At 41.7% G+C, this 25,440-nt stretch overlaps 1 protein-coding gene across 3 annotated transcripts in view; it reads left to right on the forward strand.

Moving 5' to 3' along the window:
* Window positions 1–25,440, forward strand: part of FGF13 (fibroblast growth factor 13) — a 262,857-nt gene that overhangs the window by 134,759 nt on the left and 102,658 nt on the right. For 2 of the 3 annotated variants that reach the window (XM_075106739.1, XM_075106741.1), the window contains exon 2: window positions 8,813–8,980. The exons of the other annotated variant lie outside the window; for it this stretch is intronic. In XM_075106739.1, the coding sequence (XP_074962840.1) occupies window positions 8,813–8,980 (168 nt within the window). The remainder of the gene's footprint in view (window positions 1–8,812; window positions 8,981–25,440) is intronic. 3 annotated transcript variants of the gene reach the window in all.

The following is a 25,440-nucleotide window of genomic DNA, read 5'->3' on the forward strand; positions in this document are numbered from 1 at the left end:
GTATCCCTGCTGTTGTCAATAGATGCTCTATAAATAGGAAGCAAAAAGCTACAGGCATTCCCACTTCTCTTGCCTTCCTGTGTCATTTGAAACTATCCTCCTAGCTCCAAACAGGCCTAGATTAATAATTAAATTCTTATTAAAGTTACATTGCACAGGAGCATTCTAATATTTCATAAGTAGTGAACTATAGCTATCCAAAGCGCTCTCAAAAACTGTTAGCTTCCCACTCATCCCTGGACCTTTCTGGCAGTTCTCTTGCCACCTCCTCCTCTGCTTCCATAATTTTCACCACACTGCAAGGCTATTCTCTTAGAAACAGCAACATTCCTTGCTTTTTCTTCCAAACTTTCTCAATGGATGGAAACATAAGTTCACTGTTGCACATTGTGAGACTCTGAGATACTCTCTGTGTTGAGCTGGTCAGAGTGGGTTTGGTGGTAGATAGCGGGGAGTGAGGTGTGTGACCAAGCTCTCATTTCCATCTGGGGCTGCCTCCTACCTCCTCCTGTTGTCCACAAGGCTCCCTTCTGTGTATCTTCGGAGCAGACAGAGGAATGGTTGATCCACAAGCTGCATGCTGCTGCCTTAGGTGGCAGCCAGAACTTGATCTGAAGATGCAACATGTTTTGGTGGCTGTGCAATTTGGATGGGTTATCTTCTGAAGCTGGCCGAGCTGATCCCTGCCATTTTGGTATCCGCCCTTCTGCCAGCCCCTACTTTTCCATGAAGGTCCCTGATAACACTCTGGTGTGCTTACAGCTCTGCCGTACGCTGGTCTGTGTGCCCGTTGCTCTCGATACGCACGCTCCAGAAAAAATGAATGGTACACTGTAAATTACTATCTTGTCTGCTGTGGTGCATGGAGCAACCCACCTGTTTGGAAAGCAGCCAGCTTGCGTTTATTTTAGCAGATGGGAAAATCAGAAAGCCACTCAGAGTAGGCAGGGAAGCAATATTTATTCATTCAGTGGCAAGCATGGCAGAGTGGTGAACTGAGCTGCAGAGTTAAATAAGAGTGGGCACACATCTCGCATAGCAAAACTGCAGATCTTGGTGGCTGGGAAGGGAAAGGCAGTGGCTCTGCACGATGGAGAGTAAATTGTGGATGTTACTTAGCCCTTGGTGAGCTTGGGAATGTGGATCTTCTCTTTAGCAGAGCTCACATGCAGGAGGCTAAAAGCAGTGCCTAGCAGCATCTGGAGAGGAAACGGCAGTTCTCCCAAACCACGCTCTTCCATGAGGGCACAGTGAGATCAAGGTTATAGGCAGCTGCTTCACTGAAGAATGGCCAGATTAGAGTTAATCAAAGGCTGTTTGGTTGTAGGTGAGTGCCCGGAATAGCTAGGAAATAAGGCTATGTGCAGAAATGTTAGTGCCTTTTCCGCAGGGGAAAGAGGAGATTCATTCTTAGCAGAATTTATCAACAAATTTTTGATGTTGGATGTCATTGTCTTTATTACGCACAAGGATCTAAACGCAGCCTTATCTCAGCTAGTCTTTTTAGAGGATAACAGCCTATTACTGCTAGCAGTTAATCCAATTACTCTTTTAGGTCAAGGGGGAGTGTTCTGTGCAAATATTTTTGGAAGATCTGAAAAAAATTATTCTGTGTGGTTGACCCAAAGAGAGCATATTTGAGAATTTTTCAGCCGATCAAAAAGTTTAGAAATTCCTGCTCGTATTGAAAGAAATGTGTTCAAAAGGGCTGCAGGCTTTCGATTTTGATTGCAAGACAATAGTTGCTTGTTTTAGAAATGAAGATATTTCACAATGGAAAGTAGTTTCAAATCAGAAAAGAAAAACACTATCTAAAATAATCGGTGAAATTCTTTGATGTGGGGGTGAAGACAGGATTGTGCAAGCCTTAAGAATTAATTCATAATGAAATGTTTTGCCTAAAGCAGGTTTTAAATGCATCATTTTGGCTCACTTTGTTCCTGGTTCTCTAATAAGTATTTTATTGAGTGTATAGGAAGGGGCTGTGCAATAACTACCAGCCATCCATCTAAAGCAGGGAGGAGCGCTGTCTTGGAGAGGAGAAACTTGTTCCTACTTTCCTGGGGGAGAAGGTGTCACACTTGATGAGGCAGGTTGGACGTTCTGCTTTGCACATGCTTGACCAAGCCCTGGGAGCAGGGCTGTGGCACTCCATCTCCTCCCGCAGCCTTTGCAGAGGGGATTTCTGTTCACTGCTTCGTTTCCATCTAGGAATGAGGCCCCCCAAGTAGAATTAGGGTTTGGCAGAAATCTTTGGGGGTGTTTATGCTGCATTGTCTGCTGTGACTGCAACAGTTGGGGGCTGTTTGGATGAGATAGAAGCTAGCGTGCTTGGCTGTGGCTGTTGCTGGGATAACAGAAAAACAATATAATGAACAACATTGATAGTCGATGCAGGATGGGGAACTGTCCCCTGGGGCTGGGTATATGCTGAGACCCAGGCTGCTTCTGCCTATGTAAGTGTTTGGGAATCTCTGCCTTACATGGCAATTACAGCAGGAGCTGCATTGTTGGCTTTACCATAAGGATTATTACTTCGACCTCAATAGTGGATTTTAAATATTCCTGTGGCATTTATGGCATAAATGGAAGTTTATCCTCCCTCTCCCACCAGACACAGAAAAGAGCTCTTAGGCCATATACTCTTGAATCCCCAAAGCCTCAACTCCTAATAACGAGCACAATCTAATTTAGATCAGCAGTCTGAAAAATCATTAGTTCAAGCAGTAAAAGCCCTCTATTAAACAAGGAATTTGCTTCCCCAAGAACTGTATCTGAGCTCTTAGAGACAACTGTTGCCAATCTCAAAATTTATGCTCTATTCATGCATGCCATAAAACTGTCCTTTTAATATCAGTTCAAAAATAAGCACAGAGAAATAGTTGCAATAGAGGAAATTTATAGTGTTGGTTTCAGAACAAAAGACCAGGCACTGCTTCCCAGTCAGAGGAGCGGGTGAGTCGTGCCACCGTGTCGCTGGCAGGCTGTCGTCCGCCACGGACCCCGCCCAGCCGCAGCCTCCAGGTGTAACAAGAGTTTTCGTTTTGAGCAGAGTTTTACTTTTGAAATATCATCTAAAGGAACTCAAGGTAAAAGTTGTGTCTTCCACAAGGTACTTTTGCTGTTTGTTTTGCTGGTTGGTGCTGTGTGATGCCTGGGTTTGGTGGTGTACTTGAGAGAAAGGAGTGAGCAAAAGGAGAGGCTCCAGAGGCGGCTTGTTGCAAATAAAAATTAGAGAATTTGGCTGCTTGTGTTTTCTGTGATATCTGTCTGCATTGTGAGAACTGCAAGTCCGAGTCAATCAGACTTCAAAGTTGCGAGCACACAGGTGCAAGCTGAAAGTAGCATTTCTGGGTGACACAGAAGTGCCGGGCTGTTTGGTAAGAACACTTCATCGGGATTTTGGCAAAGGTGAATAGGGAAATGGTGCGGATAAACTGTGTTGCTGTTAAGAAGTTTGGAGTGTATCACAACCCCAGAATAGAGGTTTATTTTATTTTTTAATTAGCTTGTAAGTAGTTTTTGTGCCCTGAGTTCATGCTATTGGTCAAGTGGCTAACAAAAATCACACCTTCAACTGGAGTAAATTAGGGGAAAAAGAAAGCAGTAATGAAAAGAAGCAATGGGAGTTGTTATCGCCTGTACACCTGAGAGCTTTTCATCAGCTGCTTCAACTGGGAAAATCTTATTACAGAAAAATACCTCACTTTCCTACCCATTCCCTGTCCTGCCGGCAATCAGTTGAAGCAATTTATTTTGCAGGGTTTTTTTTAGATTTGTTCTTGTAAGGAGCTGAAAGCAAGCTGGTATCCTAATGTTTTCCCGAAAAGGAAAAAAACATTTCCTACATAACTCTAAACAGCCTCAGGGGCCCGGGTAACTTCGCGCCGTGACCTTTCTTTCCTTTTTGCGGGTGGAGGAGGCAGAGGATGAAGGAGGTGCTCAGTGAGCGTCACCGTTTTGTTTCACAGCACAGCCTGGCAGGTTACAGCGGTGAAGCACGTGCTGCTGCTCTTATTTTCAAAAAAGAGTTGTACTGGGGGAATGTTCGGTTTGTTTTTTTTTTTCTTTTGTTTTTTTTTTTTTTTTTAAGACTTGCTCCCTCGTGCTAAAGAGGGAATGTTCATCACTTTGTGGATGCATGGTTTTAGAGACACTCTAATGCTCTTTATGACTTGAAGATCTACTGTAGGGCTATGACTTTAGTCTTTCCAAAATGCTGGAAAAACTAATTTATTACAAGTATAAGTATCCTGGGGCTCACAGCATGTAAAACTAACCAGGCTAGGAAAAGTAAGGGAACTGAAGGAGGAAGAAGGAAAGTAATGTTTTGGGTAGTAATCTGAAAGGTTACTCAAGGAGGGAATGGATCCATGGAAGTATAAAATTTTTGTGTTAAATTGTGTCATACATACAAGAACAACAGTCCAACAGGAACATGGGGATTTCTTTTGCCTGGATATTAATGCATATTTACCCTATGGTTGCTACAGCCTTTAGCTAGCAGAGCTGAAGCCTTGCCGTGTAAAACCAGCGTGGGGGGAAAGACGCTTCCATACAGCTTTATTAAATGCAAAGATTATTCATTTGGAACCTGAGCCAAGGCCTATGGACAGGGTCGATGATGTGGTTTCTAGCAATTCTAGATGGGACTGAAACATAGTTGGACATAAAAGAAAGACAGAAACCAGTGGAGCGTTTAGCCATTGTGTTTGTATAAAGTAAACATGTTTTAATTTATCTTGAAAAACATCCTGGTGCCGGCAGTCATCCTAAAGATCATTTTCTTCTCTCTCAGCAAGCGTTATAGGAAGGAAGAATTTTTTTTTCCTACTGGCTTGTTGACAATCAGTTTTAGTTATTGTTATTAGTAATATTACTATTATGTTGAAACTAAGGAATATGCTACAGGATGATATTTAGCAAGTTGAACGTTTTAATGTAGGAAACAAGAGTTACTGCGTCTACTTTATGCTAACTGCTAAGCAAATTCCTCCAATGTATACGCAGTTGCTGTGTTTTCAGTCTCCATCAAATTATGAGGGGAGGGTGGGGGAAACTATGAAGTATTTCTTTTTTATCTTCCAACTGAGAATATACAGGTTCTTTACTAGTATCTTGATGACCTGTGTCCATGACATATGAAGTCTTGTCCATGTTTTACTCATGAGAAGATGGAAATGTAGACCACTGAGGTGTGTTACCCATGAGGATGGTGTGTACGTTAGGGTGAGCAGCTGCTGAGGTATGACGAGAGGCATAGCTGAATATTGGAGGCTGGCAGGGTGACCATGCGTCTGCCTTCGAGGGGGTGGCCAAGGAAATGTAGGTGTGCCTCACTGAAGGTTTCTTCTAACCGCCCTTGAGAAGAGCATCTGCATGATGGAGTGAAGCTGGGCATCTGCTAGGCTTCTCATGGGTCTTCTGCTGCCTTTGCGGAGCTTGGTGCTGGCTTGTAATTACTACCCAGATTAGTCAATTTAAAGCTAGCTCGTGTATCTGTGTGTTATGCAGAGGAGTGTAAGCATATCCTAGGTCCTGCAAACAGCAGAGTCTGATGGAGGGAACAGTTGAGTAAAAACATCCTCTGCCCCACATAGCACAGTATGTAAATAATGCTTTGGATTTTTGTTAATGCCCTAAAATTTACCGTTTCTATCCTACTCTGGTGTACGTGTGATTCTTTCATAAGTGTGGGTTTTATCTCATTAGCAAAATCATAGCGGGTTGCTGGTGGTATTTCTCCCTTTTCCAAAGTGCTTGTTCACAGTTGTTTAATAATGATCCTTTCATGACCGTGCACTGATTATTTTTAGTCATCAAAAATGGACATGATCAGGTTTTTAAAGCTTTTTAGACTAGATTCTGTCATTGAAACTTCCCTGTGGATTGGTTCTTGCAACCCATAAATGAGGTCCTGTAGCTCTGATTCCAGTGGCTCCATGAGGGTGTCTGGCTGTCATAGCAGGGAAAAAGAGGTGTTGGGGTCAGGGGGTGTTCCTAGCTTTGTAATAAATTCTCAGCCCGACTTGAGGCCATTCATCATGTTAAGAAAAGGTTTTAGCTGTTCGCTTCAGAACACTGGCATCAATTAATTTACCCATACATCATTCCAGCATTAAGGCTTTATTAGAGCTGTGGTTCCTAGGGTTTGCTCCAGATGTCAGTGCTATGACGGTCCTCAAAACTAAGACTCATTTATACCTGCTGTCCTGGATTCTAGTAACCTGACGTGCTTTTGATAATTTCAGCATGTTCATAACTTACTGAAGGTGTGGTTCCTTTTGTGCCTTAGTCACGTTTAAATAAATCTGTGTGTAGGTGGTGATACGAGCATGTAGGTGACTGGTTGTATCTTCTGACCAGTTATATCTTCTCCACCTGTTTTAGTTAGTGAGCTTGCCTGAGATAGGGGTACACCTACCTAATGATGTCAGGCAACTATTTGCCAAACACTTGATGAATGGAATCGGTCCATGGAGCTGGTCTGCAGGTGCCGCGTGAGCCTCTGAGCTTACAGAAGCTGAGAAATCCTAGCTCAGTGCCAAACAGCTCTTGTGGCTAGCAGAATAGGTCCTTACCCCATGCCTCTGGGTAATCACGAGTAGCTCCTTCTCCTCTGCAGAGCCTGTTTAGCAGCTGCTAGCCTGATTTCTGCTTTTTTCCCACGGAAGTGGCAGTCCAGCACCACACAGCATTGAACCTTATGGGTAATTCTCTGAGCCCCTGCAGTCAGACAGGACTTCTCAGGAAGGACTCTGCCTGTCAGAGGGTCAGCCCAGGGACATGCCTTTTGCCCAAAGCTGAGTTTTTGGCAGCGGGGCATGCTCTGCTGTGTATCAGCCAGCTTGCTGGCAGAAGTCAGCTGTGCGTTTCGCTCCTCTGCTGCCTATTTGTGTTTCACGGTGCACGTTACCCTTTATCCCTATAAATGTCAGAGGGACGCGCCGCAGGGCTCCTGCACCGCTGCCGTCAGTGGCACCGCACGCAGCTCGCTGGTGGCTTTACACACACGCCTGCAACAGCGGCTTGTGTGGTGCCTTTTTGGAGGAGTGACCCATCAGGGCTTGTTGGTCTGTGGCTTATCTTGGGTGTTGACTCCTGGTAATTACTCCCAGCCATTGCCCTTCAGTCTCAGCGCTGTCAGTATGTTTCAAGAACACGTACGTACCCTTCAAACAAGCCAAAGTAAAACTAGTATTGTTAAGAGAGCATTATACAGCAATCCAGACCTTGTGCTCCTTTGACCTGCTGCTCTTTTTTGAACCACTTGTGCTTTCTTATTAGCTCATGCATCCCTTTTAATGACACTTTATATGGATTATTATTGTGTGTTACTGACACTGCGTGTAGTCTAATGAAGTAACAACAGCCAAGGTGCAAAACGTCTCCTGCAGATTAATGAGGTCTTGAAAGAAGGTGACTGCCCACTGTGAAAAAAAAGACTATCAGACTGAATCACTTATTTATCCCCTAGATGTGGCTTTTACTGGTACCATTCTTGAAAGGAGAAAAAAAAATCAAGTGTGTGAACATGCAAGAGGATCATATTTGTTTGTGTAGATCCATATTTACATCTGTCAGTTTTTAAGAATGATTATACATTGGCGGATATTTAGGAAACAGTTAAATTGTTTGAATTAGTGGCCAACACTTCTAAACCCATATAAACTTACACAGTGCTAGTGCATCTGCAGTTTTAGACTAGCCTGTCAACAGTTACTTTCCTGATTGTTACAATTTTGCTTTCCTAATCTCGAATTTTTTTACATTATTAATTTATATTTTTTTGCTATACAGTTGGAGCGTCTCAGCTTGATTTTGGCTGTGGTATCTCTGCATCACACTATAAATAACTAGTGGTGGTTAGAGACTCTTTTGAAAAAGTATTTAATTTTGGTTTTGGGAGATGATCTGTGTCTTAAAGTTGTAAGTGAGGAATCTCACTATCTCCATTATTAAGGCTTCATATTTTTTTTGATGATGGAAAAGTGTTTCAATTCTTTCTGGTAATGTAATAGTTTGAGGTAGCTGGAGCTTTCTGTATGCTGTATATTTTATCTTTTTACCATTTAATCGTCTGACCCCATTCAGAAAACATCTCAGGCTGCGTATCATTTATGTTATTAATGGCAGTATTGATTTATAAGATCAACTTTAAAAAATGACTTGTTGTTTTACAAGAAAACCATCAAAAGGATTTATGTGCTTTCACTTTGTACATCTACTCTTCTATCCATTGAAAATGATGATCAAGTCAAATGTCATTGGATTATCATCCTTGCTCTATGGAACTCTGTATAATTACGTATCCTGAAAAAGGCATGTTCTTTTTACTTGGGGGAATAGATACACTGATGTTGTATTACCTGCAGATGTGGAATGATTGCTCCCTGATGTTAACGTAGAGATTGCTTATGGCTAGGCAATAAAAGCATGCTTTGTTTGCTTTTTTCCTTAACCTGCATGCAGAATAGATACAGGTGCTACAGGAAAATAAAGCAAAGACATAGGAGAGAACCTCGTTGTGGCTTTTTGGAGCAGGGTGTTATTTTACTATTTATTAAAGCTGCATGAAACAATATAAAGTGTTGATGTTTATGAGAAGCGTTGTTTATAAAAGTAAATATTTTCCCCACCCTTCTACCACCATGACTAAGATACTTAACGCTTTGAGATTTATTTTCTTTCCTATAAACATTTCTTCCCCTCCTTTCTTTCCCCCACCCTGACATTATGTAGTTGATTTAATTCTCTAGATTGCTTTCCTCAAGCTCTAACTTGAGTTCATTTTGTTATGTGGTGACCACAGTTATGGATGACGCTCCCCCTGGCACACAGGAGTACATTATGTTACGGCAAGATTCGATCCAATCTGCGGAATTAAAGAAAAAAGAGTCCCCTTTTCGTGCTAAGTGTCACGAAATCTTCTGCTGCCCACTGAAGCAAGTGCACCTCAAAGAGAACACAGAGCCGGAAGGTTTGTGGCACTATGGATCCATGTTCTGTTTGTTTCTATTATTTTTACTTTTCCATGTATGTCCCTAGAGTGTGCTGTGTGTTTTCCAGCCTGTGTCAGTGTAGTGCAACTGATGCAGGAAGCGTGATGCGCTCCATGTCCCCCTTTGCTTGCCTGTTAGTGTCTGATTCAGCTATCACGGGACACTATGGTATAAGCCATGTGCGGTGTCATTCTAGACAAGAAGTGACGCTGCTTTTTCTTAAATAAAGTTTTTTCGTTTCAGCTCTCATCATTACACACCGCCCTTTTTTGGCTGCCAAAAGTTGCTTGCTACTTAAACGGCATCAATTCCTAGTTGGTACTTCCCAGTAACATTTCTGAAGCTGCACTCTGCTGAAAATATGGCACTTAGGCTCAGATTCAGCTTGTCCCCAACACCTTTCACTCCATAAGGCTTCTGCATAGCGCTAGAGAATGCTCATGACAGCTGTACTTAAATGAAGCAGGATGAAGTTTGTATGTAATGCACGCCTGGTTGCATTTTGGAAAATGAAATGCATGCAGAGCAGAAAAAAATAAGTAGAATGTTTTCCTTTTCAGATAAAGCAAAGGTATGGTCTCTTCTAATGCTGTTTACTAATATGAAATTACTCATGAGGTATCTATAACTTGTTCGTCTCGTGTGCATAAGATTAAGCTATTTTAAATTATATTTTTTTTATATTTTCTCTTATTGTTCCGTCTGTGTTTTGCATTACTGCCTCATATTCCACATGGTAAGCCTTCTACTTTTTGCATAAGCTCCAGTGTCTGCCAAGACAAATAATGCTACTGCTGGTAGATGTATTTTAAGATTAAATATTCAGGGCTGGATGCTGCCACAGTTGAGTCTGCAGCAACGGCAAAGTGAGCAGGTTGGAGCTGTTTCTCAAAAATCACTTGTATTATTCTCTCTGTAATGACGGGCATTGGTTGCTGAGCTGTCACTGTTAGCCCAAAATATTTCAGTCAATTGTTTTCTCCTGGTACGTACCCCAAATTTTGCATGAATGTTCTTTGCACCACTTCTGGGAGATCTGTGTCTTTTATTTAAAAAGGATTTTACTAAAATAGCGTTTCTTTCTCATCTCACCAGAAATATTAAGTCTGACACAAACACTGGGGTAAGGTGTGGAGAGAGGTTTTTTGTTTCAGTGATGGTATAACTGAATATTAAAATTGGGTTTTGAAAACACAAAGCCTCATTTTCCTCTCAGTTCTGGGGCTGACTTGGTAGCAGTTGTGTTTTCATAATTCTGAACTCAATAAACATGAAGGAAAGGTGAATCCCATAGCACTCTTCTGGATTAGCAAATATAATTAATTTCTTATCTTCTGTCAGGATTTATGTTGTTCATGAGTAACTTATGAGCCTGTAACTGTTCATGTTGAGCTCCTCTAGGAATATGATGACAGCTGAGCTACTAGAGGTGCTCAGCATCCTTGGCAAGTAATATCTGGTGAAATGAAAGGTTCCATGTGAGCCATAAAGAGAAGGGCCCTAAACCTGGCATCATTGACTCCCATGCTCTATTTCACTTTTCCTTTGTGCTCGTGTGGAACTCCAGGAGAAGCTGATGGTCATTTCAGTGGAGCTTATCCTGGGAGCTGGATGTCTGCTGGGGACTAGCTCTTAGCTAGGTCTGATCCTTTTCAGTGAATAAATCAACTATTTACACGCTAATGGCATGTAATGTTCAAGAGGAACAAGGGAAGTGGAGTTGTGCTGGGCTTTTTATCTCCAGAGCATGAGTCTCCTGGGGGCACAGTTTTGTTCGTGTTGGGGAATTCAGGATCCTCTGGGAGAAGCTTGCAAGGTGCAGGCTGTAAGTGAAGACCTGGGGAGCATCAGTTCTGCCGTACTGTCATCTGGAAGCCAACAGTTGCTCTTCTTAGATTCTCTATAAATCTACATACTGTCTCTCTCCAACAACAGCTGTGTTACTCCTTCCTCCATGGCATATGGTATTGTTAATCATTCTTACCAAAAATGTTTAGTTCTAAGAGGAAAGCTTTTCATCCTTTACTGAAGTATACAAGGATGAATGTCTCTTCCCCTTCTTCTCCCTCTGCCTCTCCTCCAAGAATTTTGCATTACTAGACAGGGCACAAGAAGCTATGGCCATTTTGACTTATCCCACAGCTGTCTGAGTTGATGAGAATTCATAGGGGTGTCAATTTTTATTGTTGCATGATTTCTATATATGTTTCTGTGAAAGATATTGCCTTTAGCATGAGAGGGGAAATGCATGTTTAGGAATCCTTGTAGCCTTTTAAATTGCCTGGGCTGCATTGGTCTTTTTCTTCAGAATCTGTGAATTGCCTGGCAATGGTGTTAGACGCACTGCAAGACTGATGTGTGTCATCCGCAGTACCTGGTTGGCATGAAGCTTGAAAAATTTTTGGTATGAAATGATCCGAACTGTGCTTTCAGTGCAAACACTAAAACAGCCTGTTTAAGTTAATGGAGTGGCTGAAACAAACCCTATCTGAATACCTTCTAGCGTGAACCCAGCAGTTAACAGCTCAGTAGTGCTATGAGGATGAATGAAAATAAATGTTTAAACCTGTTACTGTAACATAATTTACACATTTTTGAAGGTACTGGAAAGTATGGCAACTAAGAAGCTGTTAGGAAACCTCTCTGAGTAAAATGTCATAATGGAAGTTTTATGGAAAACTGCAGGCTTGAAAGACTCTGCAGAGAGTATAAAAACATACCTTTTTTTTATCTGCTGAGTAAAGACATGGGAGCGCATAGTAAATCCTGTGCATTTCCAGTTTTGCAACTCTTTGTCTAAATATTTTGCTTAGATGATGGATTTCTTCTCTGCACTTTTTAACCACTTTCATACAGGGTTAATGCTTGGGGCACCACATTTTAACACTTCAGGAGTTGAAGCCCCTAGGCACGTATGATGATACCAGGTAAAAGTTTTCCTGGCTTTTTGAAGGGGTGTTTGGGGAATGTTCTGCTGTTCGCTGAAAGACTCAAATACCACCTGACTTTGGTGTCTGAACCAGGTGGCCCATCATTTCTCATACCTGAGGCCCATTTGTAAAACAAAGAGAAGGAATGAGAAAATTAGATCCATGTTTCCTAAATTAACCTTAGTTTCTTGTTCTTTTCCTCACACCCTGCCTGGCTGCTTGCAATGTCATCATTTTTCACAGCACCTGTGTGCCTCCAGTACACCCAAACAGAATAGGTCCAGGGCCAGTACATTTGATATCAACCTGGAGGACACACAGAAGGTACTTGGACCAGTTACTATAGCAAGGACAGTCTGAGAGTGTCTTTGTAAGCGTTAGATGTGGAAGGAAGGAGGAGAACAATAGGAAATCACAACAATACTATCTTCCCGAAATGTGGAAATTTCCATTTGGGTCCAGTGCTGGCAGGGTGGCGTCTGTCAGTCTGGATCCCGGTTCAGATAGGATGCTGCCTTGCCTGATGCTGTAGGAATCTTGGGGCTAAGTTAAAAGATGAACTACTGCTTTACTCTGCATCATCCAGCTTTGTTTTGTCAAAGTCATTCTACAGTTTTCAATATCGTGGATCTCTCAAATGCAATAAAACAAGCAGACCTGACATCCTTACCTGGATGCTAGGTCCTGGGGGCATTGTGCATTGTTTACAATTACATCCAAGCAGCAGCAAAACACAGGGTGTTTTTGTAGCTTCCCTCAAGCCAGGAACATGCTGCTAGCAGGAGAAGGGCCATCTGAAGTACATTTTGCAGCTATTTGTTCTCTTAAACTATTTAAACATAAGCTGCTGCTATCTGTATGAAACATGGTTACATAAAAAGAAGTCTGCTCCTGGAAAACTAATTTGAGTTGTATTATTACATCCAGAGGAGGGACTATAATGAGAGAAATGTTTTTTAAAAACACCCATTGGTTAGTCACAGTCACATAATCAAGAGTCTTGGCCTCTTGCCCACAGTTCTGTTTTCATGTGGGGTTCTTTGCCTTTTTTTTTTTTTTTTTTTTTTTGTAACATTTAGTCTCCCTCCAGGCATACATGACCTTTTTATACAGAAAAGCAGACAAGCATAGAAAAATATGTATTGGAGATGAGGAGAGGGAAATCTGGGATAGCAGCTGGTAATGAGGAAAGGCAGCTTTCCTCAACCAACAGGAAATCTGATCAGATAGAAAAATGTTAAGGATGTTAATGTGAAACACGCGGCTTTGTGGTTGCCCTTGACAATGGCTTGTTATCTTCATCCCTAGCAATGGGATGACTGGCAGAGCCAGTCCCGGGGGCGAGGAAAAGGTAGGACATTTGAGCACATTATGTGGGAGGCTGGCTTTTCTGCCTACTCCATGGGCACACGCGGTTTTGTCACCAGCAGAAATTCAGAGCCTTTATATTGTCATACTCCATGTCCCTTGGGTGCTGCAAGCGTCGTGTCACCACTGATAGTACTGTTACTTGGCACTCTAATTATACACTTTTCTTCTAGATCAAATCAGTCCCATTAGCCCAGCTCCCTTGTTTAATTATGTTAATACAAGTGCATTTCTGCATTTTAGAGGAGAAAAAGAAAGAAGAGGGAGGAGGACTTGTATTTGAAATCATGGAGAACTATGAGAGGTTTTAAACTTCAGGTATTGTTCAGAGCTGAAAAAGACTTTGTATTCCAGTGGGGAATAATAAAGATGAGCCCTGTGAAACGGAGGCACATTTGCCTGTGCTCGTCATGTCTGAGATGACCTGGTACACTTGGCTGTGAGACACCAGTGAGGGGGTTTAACATCTGCACTGCGGGTGCATTCAACCTCAGATTTAATCTGGACCAACAGCTGCCTGAAAGGAACTCACTGGTTCAATGAATGGGGGTTCCTACTAAGTTATATGAGCCTATTTATAATCTTTATCAGAGTTATGGTCCCTTCATACTAGATTAATAATGTTTCCTAGCCTTCCATCATGTTCTTCATAATGTCTTCTGCTTTCAGTGGAGGTGAAAGGTGAAGACTTGGTATCCCATTTGCCAACGCTCTTGCCAAGAGGAGTATTTAACCCTTTCCTGCTGCAGCTAAGCTGTCTGTCCTGGAGCAGTTCACCCCAGGGAGGGAAGAGGGAGGGCAGGCAGTGTGCTATTGCCTGGCGTTGGGCCCTGCAGCCCTCTGCTCTCATCATCACCCTTTCCCTCAGCAAAAACTTGTTCTTGACTCTGCTTTTGCCTGCGCCTCTTGGATTCTTCTGTGGGGAATGTGAAGCTTTGACCTTGCCTCACTCCTGAGTCCTGGAACTGGCAAGAAGAAGCAATGAGCAATGCCTGAGCCTTGTCCAATACTAAATGAAAATAAGCTTTAGATCCTGTCCATGTGGATACACATCAAATTGCTGCAGCTATGGGACTACATCTGTAGTGACGGATGATCGAAAAGGACTGACAGGCCACAAAAGCCAAAGGTCTGAAGCCGACGCTGTTATAACGGCTTTTGCCCCACAAAGAGAATCCAACTTTGACTTGAGTGATTAAATAATAACCTTCTGTTTCAGGGCATTGGGAGGCAGTGGTGGCAACTGCACTCTTATTTTCTTCAGATGCTTAGTACATAAAGCAGGACAGCTCAGTCCTGTAAGTGGCTGAGCCCTCTTGCCCTGATCCTCCAAAGCCTTTCAGCACACAGTAAACTTTAAACATGCGAGTGCTCCCAGCAGAGTTAAAGGGGTTGGAATGTATTTAATGAGCTTACCTGAATGCAGCCTGGGCCTGGCTTGGTTTCAGGCTCAGGCAGTGCAAATCCAGAGTAATTCCACCAAAATCCAATATTTATTCAATATTTACTTGTCTGCAAATGGGATCAGAACCTCCCCATAGAGTTTAATTTGATTTCTTCTTTTCTTACTCCCTTAGGAGTTTATATGGTCCTTATTGCCACAACCATTCATGACTGAACATGCTTGTCCTCATAGCATTGCTGTGCAGTAGGGAAATTTAGTGTTTTCCATTATAAAGAAGGAAGCAAAGAACTTGATTCTCAAAACTATTTGGGCATCTCATCGGCATTAGTAACGATAACACTGCCTACTGAATCAGCTGCGCACAAGGTACTTAACGATTATCTTTGGAAGATTCTGGGGTGTGACACTTCTGGCCATGCAGAAATATCACATTCAACATTTTTCCATAAATTTAAACTTAGAATATGAGGTTTTTACCTTACTTTTTGTCAGTGGCTATGCAGCAGCTTGTGCCAGCTGAACTGCCAGCTGCCTCCAACCCTCCTTTCCTCTTACCTCCCACCACATGCTTGTGTGTTGACCTGTGCTTCAGCAAGCTCCACCACCAAATGCTGCCTTTTCTCAGCATGTCAGTTAATGAATGGCTCAGCGCTAGGTGAGCCCAGTTCTGGCTGTGGCAGGAATGGTGGGGGACGGAGGACAGGGGAACAGGAGCAGCCGGCGTTAGCAGGTAATGCATGAACAGCGACTCGTTATTAGGCTCCTGTTTTGGCTTTACCTTAAACTGTTATCCTCTACTACTTTCATTTTCTGCTCTTTATTTACTTTTCACCAAGTACTTGGCTCTGTGCTGAGTGTTCACACATCCAGCTGTGTGCAGCCTTATAAAAACCATCTCTTTAAGGCGGCTGGACATTATTTAAAGAATAAGATGGTGGTTCACTGTTTAAAGTCCTGAGCAGGAGGCATCTAATTGTTGATAAAACATTTCTATCAGCAGGTAACTACAATGATTACAGAGTCTGTATTGAGGAAGGCATTTGAGGTTTTGAAGAAGAGTCACTGAATGTAGCATTTCAAATGGCTCGCAAATCTCCCTTGTTCCTGAATTCACACATACCTGCCACCTCACAGGATACAGGGCAAGATCTTTGCTTAGGGCTCTGCTCAGCTCCTGAGAGCCTCGGAGAACAGTATGTTATACACAGCCGTGACTCCTGCATCCTATTGATTTGCTTTGCTAATTCCGTTTAACTAATACACCTACCATTTTAGTCCTACCTACATGAAAAAATTGACTTTTTCAAAGGTCTATGGCTCTTGTTGTCAGCTAAATGTGACCTGAAATAAGGATTGCAGCTGGAAGATCCTTCTCAGCGTGTACACACACACCTCTCAGTCCAGGAAACTGTGCATGCCTTAGCCTGTTTGTCAAACTTAAATCTTTAGAATAAGGAGGAGGAAATGAAGGTTAAATAAAAGTAATAGAAGTGTTCCAGGCACCCTCCTTCTGATAGAAGAAGGATTTAAAGCTTAACAGTGCTGCTGCTCTTTCCAGGCTGCTGCCCAGGGCAGCAGCTCACAGAGGGGGAGCTCAGCTGGTGTCCAGCCTGGATGGACTGATGCTCACCCTGTAGTCACTTCTTACCCAGCTCTCTTCAGGGGAGCTGATATTTAAGTCATAGTTCCTTCAGGCTATGTCCTTTGATCAGAGCTACCATTATAAAGTACCTTTGTATGTACAACTGTTATTGAACCCTTGGTCCCTTTTGGACTATGTTCCTTTTACTGCTAGACGCTTTCTTTAGTATCCAGATGTCTCTTGACCTCTGTAAAGAATGGTCACCTTTCAGCCTTCCAGCTGGTGCTGATTTTCCGGCATATGCAGGCCTGCCTTTCAGGGTGACTGTCCTCAGGGAGTCATCAGGTCTGTGGTCCCAAGTCCATAGGTAATAGATACACCAGGAGAGGCACTAAAAGTCCTCCTAGTACTTTTATCTGCCATCTCACCTGGCCACAAAGTAACAAATTGGAAATTAAGGGGTTTGTTGAACTGGGTTTTCCTGGCGGAAGGCTTCAAAGGTGCAGCTGTAATTGCAAATTGTGTAATTGTTAGCCAAATTTGCATTCTGTAGCATTAATGACATTAGGAGCAGTTTTAGTGCTTTTATTTCTAGACAATGGGTTTTAATTCTTGAGCTGGAGCTGGCCTCACCACTGAACAGGTCCTGACAACCTAAAGAGGACTCCTATCTCTTACCTTACCTGTGTACTCTTCAAGGCAAACCTCTTATCTATGTCTTCTGCTACTTTGTTCTCATCTCAGAATAAATATTCATTATGGAGACAGTATCTGGCACTTAGCATATCTAACTAGGACATTTAGACCAAATGAGTCACACTGATGATGGTTTCTCATCTCATCTTTAAAAGAGTATTTGAAAGCTTCGAGGAGTGCTCCTTGTATGGAGGAAAGCCTTTGTCTTGCTACTTTTTCATTCCATGACTCTCCTGAGAAAGCATCAGACTTCACTCTTCAATCTGTCCTCATTTTAAATAAGATGATGTAGTACTTTATTAATAATGAAGGTGGTTCTTTGTACCTTATTCAACAACATGGCCCATCATAATTATTGCATGACCCTTTATCAGCGGTAACATATGTAGTGTTTAAATATCAGCCTTTGGGTTGAAAGCACACCAAATTCTTCATACTGTTCTAGGTTAGGACAACTCCGGAAACAAGGAGTTAAACCTTTTAGCTATCGCTGGGAAGTTGTTTCTTTTCCCAAGGCAATCACTACAAAAGCATTTAGGTATGTCTACATGGTCCAGCAGAGTGCACTGCAGAGATCCCCTAGCTACCGTCCCACACCTGCGCAGCCCAGTGCAGCACCATTGTAATCTCGGGTATAATTACCTTGAGTAGCTCACAGTATTATGTTGCAGCTTGTCTGTGGTTTCCAGTTCCAGGGTTAGGTCAGCCCATATCTAACTCAGGGGCTTCTGTTCTTCATTCCATCAGCAGCCTGGGCCTTCAGCAGCTGATGCTTCTGAGTGCACAAAAGTGAAGCCACAACAAATGGCAAGGTTCATCAGAAAGTCTAGCAGACTCATTACCTCTAGGATTGTCTGGAAAAGAAGAGGAAGGCAGTCTTACTTCTAGCTCAGTCTGGTCTCCATGTGCTTCTTCAACTCAGTGTTTTCCTCTCATGCTTCTCCTTGTTCTGGATACTGCTCTGTCAGAGCTGTGGGTGCTTTCAGAACAAAGCTGAAGAATCTGCATAGCAGTGCATTTCACTTCAAATACGTGATGAGCACGCTACGCTTAGTGTTCTTTTATGATTGCATACATAGTTAACTTCTGGCAGTAGCACTTTTGTCTCTATTTTTCATTCTTTTAAGTGTCCTGACCTGCAAAGCTAAAGAAACCAAAGATTTACCAGACGTCAATGAGTACAACAGAGATCCAAAGATTGCAAAAGGCCAGTTTCCCTAGAACACTTATGTAAAATTATTGAATGCTTTTTTCAGTAGTGTTTGGGAAAAGTCAGTGCTCAGACAGTTTCATACTTCGTTTTTTGCCCGCCGGTATCTACCTACAGAGTTTTCCTGCTGTGTACAAGTTCTTTAATTTTGCTTATGTGCTTAAAAAACCACAGCTTTCGTAGGACAGTCCAAAATATTTGAACATCATCTTTTAAGCCAGCTCTTGTCCTCCAAGACAGAAAGGAGTACAATCAAACAACGGAGTTCAGGAAGAACGAACAGGAGATTGCTTGGTATTGATCCCAGTGTGCATGTTTGTTTCTTTCTACCATGTGTTTGAAAACAGAGACAGACAGATCTTTTTTTTTTTTTTTTCCTGAAAGACTGAGATTACAGAAAAAGTTGGTTAAACCCTAAAGGTTACAAGGCATACAAACCTGCAAAGGTTCTGACCTGAAGAGGTGTATCCAGCACATGGCTGTACGTCTTCATCAAATGACACAATGTTCCTTGAACTCCTGCTGTAAAGAAAATTATGGTGCACTTGGGAAACAAGGAGAAATCCTTTCTCAGGCATCTTGGATACCCCTGATCTGAAACTGTCTGCCACAGTTTTCAAGTGCACTGAATAATTGTTGCGTGTGGACTTAGTAAGGAAAAAAATGAAGAATATATACAACTTACTGCACAACACGTCCTTAGGTACCAGCTGTCTTTCACGCTTGACATTTCCACATTACGCAACGGTCCCTTCTAGAAAGGTTATTAGTGCAGCTGTGTTAGTTCTCACTATTTGACACTATCTGGTCAAATTTAGCTCTCACAATGGAATAAAAATCTAGTGCTACTCTTCAGATTTTTGCCATCATCATTAAGCTATATTTTAATTTTGTTGTGTGTGGTCCATAGCGAAGTCAGAAAAGCATCAGTGTACAGAGCAGTGACTGAGTGTAATGTTCCACAAATATCTAAGGATCTTGATTGTTTTGCTGGAGCGCCACACAGAAGACAAATGAAGTAGCCCAACCCTGATTCTTCTTAGTTGCAGTGACTGAGGTTCGGCTTTCTTAACAAATATTTTCTAAATAACAGCTTAAACTTCCTCCTTATGCATGGTTTTCCTTCTTGTTACAATACACCTGTCTCAGGATTTCTTTCCTTGGATCTTGCAGAAGCAGCATGTTTCATTCCTCGGCTGTGCTCCTTGCAACCTTTATGAGAAGGTTAGAGGTTTAGCTAGCCCTAGAGCCTGACATCCTTAGAGGATGAAACTAAGAGGTTTGCTATAGAAGGTGAAAAAGTATTGATACCTCGGAATCAGCAGAACTTACTCCATACAGCAAGTTGATACTCCAGCATCCATTGAAGATACATCAGTAAACTGTCATGAGAGTTCCGAGGCAATGGAGGGCTCTAATGCCAGTAAACTGTGGGCTGGTGACTTCAGGAATAGGGGTATTTTCACTTGTATCTCCTGCCTGCTCTCATGAACATCATTTGGAAACTACCAATTTTAACTTCAATGTTGTGAAGGCAGATGGAGCTGCAGAAGAAGAGTCTGCCGTGAAGACCAGCTGCAGAACAAGAATCCGGGGCTGCAGTGAATTTGGTGCTAAGTTTTTCATCTTTTGAAAAAGGCATTAACAGCATAAACCATGTGTGTGGCAATGACAGTCTCTTCTCTAAACTTGCCTTTCCTCTGAGCAGTCCTATGGTTTTTCCACTTCTGCAACAGGTGATGCCAAAAATGACACTTAATTGCAAGAGTTGTTAAAAATGTAGAGTTTATTTCAGTTGTGCACCTTTGCTTAATTGGTGCCTGCTCCTGTTTCTCTTCTCTGCAACTCCAGCTTGTTTGAGTCAGTAGTTGAAGACTGAGCTTTGCTCTGTAGTTGCTCTTACCTCTGGTGAGTATAATCATTCTTTCATTTCAGACAAGTGCCAAAGCTAATATCAAATATTGCTAGTGTCTCTCAAATATTATTAGTAAAAAACATTTAATCTCCACATGGGATGCTCTTTTCTAATGATAAGCTATCAGCATTAACCCAGTGGAGTTCATATGGCTGGCCTTTTTATGATAAATTTAGATTAAATACACTGTAAAAACTGTAGTAAGCAAAAATTTGAATGGGTCTTGGGCTGCCAAATGCAACCAAGGTGTTTCTTAGATCTCTTGGATATTAAATTAGATAAATGTAAAAATGGCAAGAAATTTTGGTGGTCTTTGTACTAATAACAAAGGAGCACGTTTAGGAAATTGCTATTTTCACCGAAAATAATTTATTGTAGTGCATTTAATACGTGCAGTGAAATGTACAGTCAGTATGATATGGTTCTGGATACAGTGCTAGTTATTTCAAAAATGTGGGAAGCTCTGAGTCAAAACAAGCTCTCCTGCTGGTGCTGAAGAACAGATTCTTCATGAACTGTTACTCAAGTGGAAGTTATATAGTCTCTAGAATTCAGATGGATGGTCTCCTTAAAAAATTCCTTTGCCCCTTGATAGTTTCCCTCTGAATAACAGACAAGGAGGTTATTTAAAATCACTTGCCTGCTAGGTTGCTGAGCCAGCTACCTTCAAGCACGCTGATTAGCCTTGAGGAAGACTAAGCAGATAGCCCAAAGGTTCCTGAATTAATGTGGACTCCTCCTCTTTCAGAGTGATGACCTTCTAACCAAAATTAGTAGGTTGTTTTAGCGGATGGCAGTTTCTCTTGTGGAGGTTTCTCTTGGCTGCTTGTTCTTTGGCACACTGCAGTAGATGCTTTCCTACAGATGTCTGTTCTGTGTATAAATAATATTTCTTTCAAATTCAGAATACAGGAGAACATCTTCAGGATATAATGGCAGCAGATGCTCAGCTTGTAAAGCCTGGTACCGTTGGGAACCCTGAGAACTCTGATAAGTTGATGGGTTACGTCCACTGAAGATGCTTTTGAAGATAAATGTACTTTTCATTTGCCAAAACACACTCCTATTTCCCCACTCCTATTAATTTAATTTAAAAGCAAGTTGCAAATAATTGTGGACTGATCATCAAGATGAAAGATGGGTTGAGTAGGGTGGCAAACAGTGATAGAAGAATGGGTATAAAGAGCAGCAAGGAGGAGGGGGCAGTTTTTGAACCGTAAGGCGTCACGGTACCGAGGAGGAGAGATTGAAATGGGAGAAGGTGAATCCAAGGATGGGGAAGAAAATTCTGCTAGGAGAGTGGCTAAGAATGCTGGTGGTATGGACAGGTGAGCAGAGTGCTTTTGAATTAACTTCTTGGCTGCAGGTGAGGTCCAAAATTGAAAATAAGAGGGGTCCCTGATCTCTAACAGTTAGAAGGCTACTGCATTGGAGTGGAGCTGGGAGCCCCTTCTGGATGGAAAACCAGAAGTTAGAGAAATGACCAGGAGGGGACAGAGATCTCCAAAGAAAAACAGATTAGTTACTCAGCTGCAGCACTGTTTTGAATAACATTATTATGCCAACAGTGCCAGAGAATCATGGTCTGTTCCTCTTGGGTTGTTCTACCTCACCCTGTGAAGATCTGACCCCATGAACTGACCAGCCAGATGCACAAAGCAGATCAGCTTCTTGCCTGACGCCACGCTCACAGCTCTGTACATACCCCCATACGCATGAAATGACTTGATAGTCTAAACTGTGGATTCCAACCACACAAGGAGTTGTCCATATCCTCAACTTATGTATATTTAATGAGGTACATTGACTTCTGTAGAATGTTGCCAATTTATATCTGATCAGGTATATTTATGGGCAGAGTCTTTAATTTGCACATACAAACGAAAGCATGTGCATGATTGTTCATCCAAGAGACTGACTGAGGAAAATCACAGGGCAGCACTATGACAATTTGTTCTTGAAATAATCTCTCCAATAGCAGAATTTGTACTGCCTCAACAGAATTGAAAAGGTGCCTTTTAAAAACTGATGTCTCAAGGACATTGTAAAAAACAAAACGAAACGCACAAAAACCACTCAAAAAAAAAAGGAAAACCAAGAAAACAACACTCCTGCCAGGTTTTTGTTAGTGGTGTGTTTTGGAGTTGGGGCTTTTTTTTTTAGGAGTTCTATTGCCAACTTTTGAAGTCAGCTTGTTTCCAGCAGAATGATGTTGAAATGGATGCTTGCTGACATTTTTCTTTGTAAGTCCTTGGCCAGACTCTTATTTATGGGTAAAATTGGAATTCACTCATCATGGAATGGATGCAGTGAGAGTGGTAGTTGGCTTCAGGTCAACTTACTGCCTGAGTTCTGTAATACATCCCCAAAGATTCCATCACGTACCTTTGAAAGGCACCACTGACTTAACTGGGTATTGCAGAGGAGTTCTATATTTAGCTCTCCTCTCGTACCAGGAGCTGTTTCTTATTCAAGTGCCAAACTCTCTATCTTCACTCCTTGTTTTATTTCTAGCAATCTTGCTGTGTAACCTTTGTTTCATGAGTCATTCTGTTTCCCTCAGAGTCAATGTCTGAGCTCAATCTATTGTTGCTCTAAGAAGTTCATCTTCTCTGTTTAGTTCTAGGGAAAGGATTCTGGCTGGGAGGCAGGAGGAGCTCAGGGAAGGAGCATCCAGTAAAATACTGTCAACTTTTCAGTCTCCTGGAGTTGATGTCTGTGATGAACACTTACTTTTATGGACACTAATCTGTAGGATTTTTTTTATGTAATCCATAAATCAAGGTTTATAAGGAAAAACATGCAAATTTAAACTCATGCACCAGATTTCTCAAGAAACTTATATTGCTGTAGGCTGGTTAGAAACTTTAGTTAAAAGTGTCAGTTATACTACTTTGATTTAGGATGGGACTCCAGGGAAGGATCAAAACAGATTGGTTCTTGCAGTTGGTAGTTTGAGCAAATTCACAAATAGTTTAGGGCTTCTTTATGGTCTCTAAAAATCTAGTGGCAACAGTGTTAGAGTATGGAAGAGCTGATGTCTGATTTCTCCATAACTGTAGTAACAAGACTTGTTATCTCTTGTGTAGTATAACTTGTTCAGATTGGCACTGCCCCATTTGAAGTCAATGGATCTTGAAGACGTGGAGGGATTGCAGGAGTGGAATTGAGTATTGGATGAGTACCTGGCTCCTAAAGCTTTCTTCTAACTTCTTGAGACTAAATATTCAAGGTTGATTTTATATGTAGTGCTGCCAAATGTTCTAGGAATCCTCTGCCACTCCATTAAACTTAGCTGCAGTAAAGGTCCCGTAAAGAACAAGTGATAAAGGCATTTCCTGCCTCAGCTACTCCTAATGGCCCATCTTCTCAGCCATCTATTAAAAAACAAATGAGAGGGGAGGTGGGATGAATGAGAAGAAATCCATATTCACAAAACTGAGAAATCTTACCTGGAACTATGTCTTCTGCAGCTTTTAAGAGCGTCTGTAACATGAACCCTGAAGACGTAGGAAGGAGGTGCTTTCAAAACTGTTTTTTATTAAAGAAGAAATGTAGTTCACCAAAAAAAGGGGTATGACTGTGCAAATGTGCCATATAATTGCATGGGTCACATTTCATTATCAACTTTGCATTGCATAAATTGATTGCTTCCATTTAGGGTCTAAATTAAGCCAAGAAAATATGTACAAGTGGGTTGGGTTTTTTTTTATTTTCTTCTCTCTCTTTTTTTTTTTTTTTTAATACTATAATTTCATGGATTCCCTGCTCTGCTCTTCAGCTTTCATACTGGGAAATCTGAAAATAGTTACTAACTTGAAACATCCTGAAACTAGACTGGCTTTAAAATCTGTGTTCTTAAATGATGTCTGGCTATGAGATGACTTTGGGATGAGCACAGTCTCTCTGTCAATCACTTTTAATAATTGTACTTCCTGAGCTCCTCTCTGCTGAGGAAATTCCTAGTTTAGGGGACGTGTAGCTGGGAGGGTGGCTGGTTACAGCCACCACCCAAATTTAATGCTTAAGAAACTGTGGGAGCAGGTCAATGTTTCCTCTGTAACCATGTGAGAGTCTGCTGAGCAGTTGTAGGAGGGTTTACTGGAGTGTTCCCACGTGGTCTTCTCCTTTCATGGCTTGCAGAGGTTCCTCATTGTAAGCTGTCTCATCCTCCATTTTTTGTAATAATGAGACTGGACACCAAGGTGGGAAATTATCCTAGTCCTCTTGCAAAATTATTTTAAACGTTTCCCTTTCTCTGAAAGATTGCTCTGAAGACTAATATATCAACATATCTTACAGGGTATCTGTCATCTTCAACAAGATTGCTTGAACTAGTAGAGGATGTGAGAGTTTTTCCAACATGATGGAAAAAAACTATTGCAATATTGGAGAAAGTTGTACTTTGGGCACGAGTCAGGGCTTTGCATATTGGAAAACTTCAGATATTCAGGAACTGGAATCCATGGGTTGTCTGTCCATCTCAACAGACGAGCTAACAGCTCAGCTCAATCCCTTGTCGCGTCCTCTCAGGGTAACCCTGTGATGCCATTTCACTTGTTGCATTTGGTTGCAGGGCAAGGAATTGCAGTGTAATACATGTATTACATTCAGCGTAGGCTGAATTGATCAGCATATCCTTCTGCACAGGAGGACTCCATCTGTGTTATTTTTAAAAGCCAATTGTTTTGTTAATAGTTGATGCAGACACCTACTTTTTTAATTCCCCTCGATCCAAAGGTGTATCTTTCCTTGGACTAAAAAGTAGTCTCCCTGGATAAAAATTCACTACTTTTCCTAAATTTTTTTTTCTGCCTGGCAGTTGAAATCAGAAAACCAGTGAAATCTCTTGGTCTCTTTCACTGCTAGCAAATAATTGTCTCATAGGTACAGGATAGCCAAATTTTATGTTTCTGTATGCATATCTAATCAGTAAGTTCAAGTCATATTGCATATAAACAAGTGCAGGTAAAGATCTTCTCTGAAGTTTCTTCTGCTCACACCCCTACAGAGTGTGTTGGCTTTAACAGTGTTTGGCAGAGAGAAGGGCATAAATTAAAAATGTAGTTACTAAGTACAAACTATAAGCAAAGGAATGCCTAGGAAATTAAAGTTTGTAGGAAAATCCAAAAATCTGTGTAATTCCTGTGTTTTACAGTGGTTGTATTTCTTCCTTGGTTGTCGGGTTTGTGAACTAGAAAAGTTAAAAGGCTAATGAGCAGAAACACTAGCAAACATCGTCTTCACAAGAAGAGACTGTTGTGCTTGATGGCTCGCACTGGCATAGCTTCAGCTTTAAAAGATTCAAAATTTATTGACTGGGTAAGCTACC

The sequence above is a fragment of the Phalacrocorax aristotelis genome, chromosome 11 (assembly GCF_949628215.1).
Source record: "Phalacrocorax aristotelis chromosome 11, bGulAri2.1, whole genome shotgun sequence".
NCBI classification, from domain to species: Eukaryota; Metazoa; Chordata; class Aves; order Suliformes; family Phalacrocoracidae; genus Phalacrocorax; species Phalacrocorax aristotelis.